The sequence below is a fragment of the Myotis yumanensis genome, unplaced genomic scaffold, assembly GCF_028538775.1.
Source record: "Myotis yumanensis isolate MYYU_CA2020_CCGP unplaced genomic scaffold, mMyoYum1.0.hap1 SCAF_13, whole genome shotgun sequence".
In the NCBI taxonomy this organism is placed as follows: domain Eukaryota; kingdom Metazoa; phylum Chordata; class Mammalia; order Chiroptera; family Vespertilionidae; genus Myotis; species Myotis yumanensis.
This window is the reverse complement of record NW_027223764.1, coordinates 16,881,298-16,888,842: the sequence shown is the minus strand read 5'-3', so window position 1 is coordinate 16,888,842 and position 7,545 is coordinate 16,881,298. Positions and strand designations below refer to the sequence as shown.

The 7,545-nt window shown below is 46.8% G+C and overlaps 1 protein-coding gene across 6 annotated transcripts in view; it reads left to right on the top strand.

Annotated features, from left to right (window-relative positions):
* The first annotated feature begins 1,454 nt into the window (after nucleotides 1–1,454).
* The window catches only part of CNNM2 (cyclin and CBS domain divalent metal cation transport mediator 2), a 95,431-nt gene continuing 89,340 nt past the window's right edge, over nucleotides 1,455–7,545 (top strand). For 5 of the 6 annotated variants that reach the window (XR_011473546.1, XR_011473547.1, XM_070432364.1 and 2 more), the window contains exon 1: nucleotides 1,455–3,208. Coding sequence is in view for 4 of the 6 variants with exons in the window: in XM_070432364.1 (XP_070288465.1) it covers nucleotides 1,588–3,208 (1,621 nt within the window). In the remaining 2 variants the exon portion in view is untranslated. Of the gene's footprint in view, nucleotides 3,209–5,919; nucleotides 6,934–7,545 lie in introns of those variants that run through there. The other variant, XM_070432366.1, reaches the window with a different exon arrangement.

The following is a 7,545-nucleotide window of genomic DNA, read 5'->3' as shown; positions in this document are numbered from 1 at the left end:
GACCAGTTAGAAGGCCGCTGCAGTCATCCCTCCCAGAAGTTGATAAAATGTTTGACTGGTTTACAAAAAGGGAAGAAAATGTGCTTGCAGAATTTAAAAAAAAGGAAGGAAACAATTATTTTTTAGATGTTAAAATTGCAAGAAAAAGATCAATTGTCAATTACTCTGCTACCATATCTCCTCCAGACGCAGTGGGCTTGGGAATCCCAGGGAGCTAGGTCTTCAGGATTTTTTTCTGCTGAGCGATGTTGAACCTAGTACGGTGTGGTCAGTGCATTAAGAATGTGCCTTCAGTCCTGGCAGGTGTGGCTCAGTCCCGTCAGGGCACATGCTCTGGTTTCATGTTTGGTCCCCTTACATCTCTCTCTCTCTCTCTCTCTCTCTCTCTCTCTCTCTCTCTCTCTCTCTCTCTTTTCCTTCTCCTCCTCCTCCTCCCTCTTTAAAATCAATTTCAAAAAAAACAACATAAAAAAATAGAGCCTTCATGTGTCTGCTCCCTCCCATTTCCCAGACTTGCCTGGTGCCTGTTAGAAATAGACTCCTGGGTCCTTCCCTTTCAGTAAGTGGGGGTCCATGGAATATATACTTTCAGCAAGACTATCAGTAGATTATTTGGAAGATGGGGAAATTGCTCAACTTTAGCCCCACGCGTTGCACACCCTCCGGTTTGGGGCACACATGGAAAGCGTTGCAGAGCACCCAGGCCGCCGGCAGGTGGCGGCACCTGACCGCGAGCTGCAGAGTGCGCGCGTCGTTTAGGGGAGAAGCGAAAGGCTCCCGAAGAGCTGGTCAGTGCGGTGCTGGGGCCACCCGGCCGCCGCCAGTCTCGGATGGAGCGGCGTGCAAGACTAGAGGAGGGGGACGCGGCCGGTGCCCCGGCTTCATTCTAGGCTAAAGTGCACCTTAAGCCGTGCCTAGTGGGCTCCTGGGGCAGGAAGGCGCAGCCCTCTCTTCACCGGCACCGAGCACTGGGGCGCTCTCACCCGGTGCAGCGAGTAACCAGCCGCCTCGCGCCTCACTTCAGTCGAACCGAGTTAAACCAAGTACCGCGTTCTACTACTGAGGCTCCTCAGGGAACCGCGAACCCGCGGACCGCCCCTTTTCATTGGCAGTGGGACGGGAGGCCCCGCCCCTCTCAGACAGCTCTCTTCTGTGACTGGCTCTCGGGGCCGGCCGGCCACACCTCCTCCCCTCGCACATACACAAGAGTCACGCGCCTTTCAGTAGGAAACTTGGCGTGCTGAGCACCGTGGCCCTCAACTCCCCGCCCCTTGCCTTGCCATTGGCCCGCGGCGCGGCTCGCGGCCACGCCCCCATTCCAGCCCCCTGGCTGGGAGGGCGGGCGCCCGCTCCTGAGTGGCTGGTCAGCCTGCCTCTCGTGGCAGCGCCTGGCGCTGTCTCCTCCCTCTCCCCCCACCAGCGAGCCTGCAGGTTCCTCAGCCGGCCCAGGCCGGGCCAGTGTCAGTCAGGGAGGCGGACTGCTGAGCACTGGGTGCAGACGCTCCCTTGCAGTCTGGTTCAGGGGCCGGTGCCTGCACTCGCGCCGCCGGGTGGGAAGGATGAAGCCGCAGCTACAGCAGCCACCCTATGATTGGCTGTGGCTCTTGTGAACCCGAAGTAAAGATGGCGGGCGGGCAGGCAGCCGCCGCACTGCCCACTAGGAAGATGGCGGCGCGCCGCAGCCTCAGCGCCCGCGGCCGGGGGGTACTGCAGGCGGCGGCGGAACGGCTGCTGCCGCTGCTGCTGCTGAGCTGCTGCTGCGGCGCGGGAGGCTGCGCCGCGGCGGGCGAGAACGAAGAGACGGTGATCATCGGGTTACGGCTGGAGGACACGAACGACGTGTCGTTCATGGAAGGGGGGGCGCTGCGGGTGAGCGAGCGGACTCGGGTCAAGCTGCGGGTGTATGGGCAGAACATCAACAACGAGACGTGGTCCCGCATCGCCTTCACCGAGCACGAGCGGCGGCGCCACAGCCCCGGCGAGCGCGGGCTGGGGGGCCCCGCGCCACCGGAGCCGGACAGCGGCCCCCAGCGCTGCGGCATCCGCACGTCAGATATCATCATCTTGCCCCACATCATTCTCAACCGCCGGACCTCGGGCATCATTGAGATAGAAATAAAACCGCTGCGGAAGATGGAGAAGAGCAAGTCCTACTACCTGTGCACATCGCTGTCCACGCCGGCACTGGGCACGGGCGGCCCGGGGTCCGCGGGTGGCACCGTCGGGGGCAAGGGCGGCTCCGGGGTGGCCGGGCTTCCGCCGCCCCCGTGGGCTGAGACCACCTGGATTTACCACGACGGCGAGGACACCAAAATGATCGTGGGCGAGGAGAAGAAGTTCCTGCTGCCCTTCTGGCTGCAGGTGATCTTTATTTCGTTGCTCCTGTGCCTGTCGGGCATGTTTAGCGGCCTCAACCTGGGGCTCATGGCCCTGGACCCGATGGAGCTGCGCATCGTGCAGAACTGCGGCACCGAGAAGGAGAAGAATTACGCCAAGCGCATCGAGCCCGTGCGCCGGCAGGGCAACTACCTGCTGTGCTCGCTGCTGCTGGGCAACGTGCTGGTCAACACCACGCTCACCATCCTGCTCGACGACATCGCCGGCTCGGGCCTGGTGGCCGTGGTGGTCTCCACCATCGGGATCGTCATCTTCGGGGAGATCGTGCCCCAGGCCATTTGCTCCCGGCACGGCCTGGCCGTGGGAGCCAACACCATCTTCCTCACCAAGTTTTTCATGATGATGACCTTCCCCGCTTCTTACCCAGTCAGCAAGTTGCTGGACTGCGTCCTGGGCCAGGAGATAGGCACCGTCTACAACCGGGAAAAGCTGCTGGAGATGCTGCGGGTCACAGACCCCTACAACGACCTCGTGAAGGAGGAGCTGAACATCATCCAAGGGGCGCTGGAGCTGCGCACCAAGACGGTGGAGGACGTGATGACTCCCCTCCGGGACTGCTTCATGATCACCGGGGAAGCCATTCTGGACTTCAACACCATGTCGGAGATCATGGAGAGCGGCTACACGCGCATCCCCGTGTTCGAGGGAGAGCGCTCCAACATTGTGGACCTCCTCTTTGTTAAAGACTTGGCCTTCGTGGATCCAGATGACTGTACTCCCCTGAAAACCATCACTAAATTTTATAACCACCCCTTGCACTTTGTTTTCAATGACACCAAGTTGGACGCTATGCTGGAAGAATTTAAGAAAGGTGGGAAATTTTGGTATCTTTCATTGGCTTGCTCTTTCTCTCTCTCCATCCTCCTCCCTGCTTGAGTCCTCAACCCTCAGACCAACCCCCAAGGCGAGTTGACCGGAATTTCTCCTCTCTTTTAATTACAAAGTTGAAAGGGTGGCATGGATTGGGGGATGGGTTGAACTAGCAAGCGCTTCTAGGTTCTTTAAAAGCACAAGACTGCCATCACTTGCCTTTTCCCGTATAAAAAACGCAGGCTTCCTATTTTCTGTGCATGATACTCTTCCGGCTCTCTGGTCTTCAGTGCTCTGCTGCATTCATTGCTATGGTTCTGGGTGGGTGGAAGAAAGGAGGGGGCGGCTAATGTCATGCTATGCCATTAGGTTGACATGTACTAATCGCAGGCATTCGGCAAAACATTTAAATAGCTTTTCTAAACTCAATACAATCCTTTTCCTCCTCCTTAAACATTCACTGACGTTTCAGAGATTGGAAGTGCATTTTCAATAGCTTCTGTGCCTGGTTGCCGGGTGACCTGTGGGGGAAGGAAAATTGAGGTCTGCCTTGGGTGCTAGGGGGTGGGATAAACCAGTATCACCAAAAAAAAAAAAAAAAAAAAAAAAATTCACTCATTTGGATGTGACTTGCCTTAGCTAGAAAAGAGGTTTTGCAAAACACTAAAGTTCTTTATTAATATATAACTTGGAAAGACTAGAGGTAAGTTAACCTTTTATGAGGCTATAACTTGTCTAGCATTCTTTACTCTTTGTTTATATTTACCTGACATCGAATAAAATTTCGTAAATCAAGTGTGGTTTTGGCAGAAAACTATAACCTTTAACAATGGGATGAATCCCTTTATTATGGTTTGTTTATTCCTTGAGTTTTTCTGGTGTAAACGTGTTCTTTTTAACCTTGACCACCTGGTACATTAAATTGCAGTATGTCTCCAAGTCAGCATCCACTGTTCTCGGGAATTTTAACAGGGAAGAGAAGTGCAGAGTCTGAGGTGCTCACCTTCCTTGCATTGTGGTATTTTTTTGTTTGTTTGTTTTACCATATAATGTACAACTAAATAGCAAAGCATACCATTATTACTGAAATTCTGCCTTTAAAAAAAGTTTCCATTAAATAGCTTGTGTCGTTATTTGAAAACCAAGGGATGTCCAGTTTTTAAATTGCTGTGAGGCTAGTGTATATGCACATATTAAAATGTCTATATAAACTTTAAAAACCTGATAGTCCTCAAAACTAAGTTTTCCTTCTTCAAATAGAATTTTGATCACAGATAGTGGTCCCTCCACTGAAAAAACCACGTGTGAGGGTGACAGCTCATTGTATGTGACCATGATCTCAACACACTTATTGAGTGTGTGGTTGTCCTAATTCCATTTTCCTGCCTGAATGGGGTCCTCTCTGGAACAGGATCACATTGCAGTAATTTTCAGATAAAGGAATAGAGCAGAATGTGCTTCTGAGATTGGTAATTTGCATTTAAAAGCAGGAGGAGATTCTTCTGGGTTCTTAAACAGTAAACAGAAACTGTCCATTATCTCTAGGTGACAGAGCGTCTTTTGGCCATGTCATTATTCTTTCACTGCCGAGTTGTTAATTAGACCATCTAACCAGTCTCTTCTTTCATTTTGTAGTAATATCTGTAATACAGGAAGATATCTTTAAATGCTTGAAAATGCCTATGAAATACTTTATTTTCTTTCTGTTGTTAAATTTCCCAATATTGATACAGAGAATTTATTCTCTGGTTTTTTTTATTAAGAATTTTTGTACATCTGATGGGTTGGAAGCAGTGTGTACTCCCTGCAGAAGCCTTTAATTCACTTATGTATCTTTTTTCTTTGAGAATTTAGTTCTGTACCTCACAACCCATTAAAGCCTGCTCCTAACTCAAAATTTAAAAATTGCATTTTTTTTTGAAATTTGGTTTTGGTTGTCCTTGAACAGTTTTCCTATGACTGATTTATTTTCATGAGGAACTCCTCTCACCGCCCCCCCGCAAATGACCTCTCAGTATTTTTAATATATATTCCGTAAGTAAGTGAAGTAGTAATATTTTCTCTTGAATTCTAGAAAAATAATAATGCACAAGATTTTATTTTTGTCCTTAACCAGAGTAATGTACTTAGTTAAGGAGATAGTACAAATTAAAGGTACATTCAAGCTAGTGGCATATTTGGAAGAATGGAAAAAGTTGCAGTTGGGAAATTTGAGCCATGATCTTAAAAGGGTAGAGTGCGCAGGTGTTACTTAAACTCCGGGAATAACTGATTTTTCACCTTTTTTTGATCTTTTTTAAAAAAAATATGTTTTTATTGATTTTTAGAGAGAGAGGAAGGGAGAAGGATAGAGACAGAAACATCTATGAGAGAGAAACATCCTCTTGCCTTTTGCATGTCCCCTAGTGGGTTGCCCTCAACCTGGGCATGTGTCCAAATCAGGAATTGAATCGTTGACCTCTTGGTTCATGTGTTGATGCTCAACTACTGAGCAACCCCAACCAGGCTCTTGATCTTTTTTGGTGAGTTTGGTCACTCTAACCTTACTAACAGCTGTGTATGAGTTAAAATATTTCACCTGATTGCTTTCTTCTTCATTTTCTAACTCAATTATGAAACAATGCAAATAGTCAACTGTTGTTTTTCTCTATTGAACAGTGGTGTGTGGGTTGAAGACTTTTTATGCTTCTCTTTCTCTCTTTCTCCTAACAGTACCAACTATTAACTCCCCGAAACTGGTTAGATCATGAAAATTGTCCTTCCTAATGAAGAATGTCTGCATTGAAGCCTTTCCTGTATATAGTTGTACATTATTAGTCTGAAGTATTCTTTACTAAGGAGGGGGGAAGTTCCTGTAATGTGAAAGAAATGAAAAACTATCTTTATATGAGTATATGTGAATGTCTTTTTTTATAATGATTAGAACTTTTGTCTGGCTGCCAGGAAACTCAGCTTTCCTTGAGGTTGAAAGGCAGTAATCATGCTAATTTTACAGCTAGCTTATTATTATTGCTTATTTCCTCTGTGCCAGGTATGAGGCTGAATGCTTTACATGAAGCACCTTGTTTAAATTTTGTAATAACAGTGTGAATCATTATCTCCATTTTACAAATGAGAAAGTCGAGGTTTAATTTAAATGACTTGTTCAAGGTCACACAGTAATGTGTTGATTTGGGATTTTAGCTCAGGTCGGTGTGACAGCCAACCTTGTGCTCTTAACCACACTATTATGCTAGCCCCCTGGATCCTGATCTTACATTTCTATTTTAATTGAGTGTAAGGTTTGGTCAAAACATTGCCTCAGAGCTTGTTGGGCTTCAGACCCAGAAATGTATTTAAGTATATAATATATCTGACTTTAAACTCAATGCTTCTGTGATGTTGTACATAATAGTTGGTGCTCCCACTTTTGCCATTAAAGCAAATCACTTTTTGGCCTGTGTGCTCCTACATGTAACTAATGAGTATTTCCACCTCAAGCATCAAGATTCATTTGGAACATGGTTTATACTAACCTAGTGTACCAGTATGTACTGCTTTAGGGGGCTACTCTGCACTGTTTTTCTAATAGCTAAAGTATGTAGTAATGTTTTACTCTTAGTTCTTTATCTGTTTGTGTGGCAAGGGTGATTCAAACTCAGTTTTGTGTTTTAATCTTGACTTTATTTACATTTTTTTGTAGCCACCTATATGATAATTGGTCACTCACGAGAATCGTTTGCAGCTCTGCCCCTCTGCACTCCATGCAATCAGGCTTTCTCTCTTTTTCTTTTTGTTAGTTTTGTTACTTATAAATTGAAATAAAAGAATACAAGTAAAGTCCATTAGAAGATTATGAGAATTTTAGAGGAGTGGTCTATGGTGTAGCGGAAGGAAGGGCTAAATTAAAGGTTGCTACCTTTGTGTGCAGAAAGCATTCTACAGGCTTTGATTTACCTGATAAAACCTTTCTAACATATTGGGGACTCTTAGCCACCTAGTTGTCTACACTGTTGAATTTGAAGCATTAGTAACCAGTTATTGTTCTTTTGCTTTTAGCTTTGAAACAGTTGCATTCCAGTATTACAGAGCAGTTTTATAGCTGCTAGGGACTTCGCCAGACTGTTTTCTAGCTATTTCTTAGCTAGGAACAGGTGGAATCACCAGATAATGTTGTTCTTCAAGGAAAGAATGAGTGTATAGTTTTCACTTAAAATATTAGGTGTACAATTCTCTCTTCCTATAACACAAGTCTTCCATATTAATGTCCTGAGAGTTTAATATTAAGAACTTTTGTTTTCACCACCAAATAAAGTATTCCACTTGCCTAGTATCTAGGTCCTAGGAGAATGTTTTCAT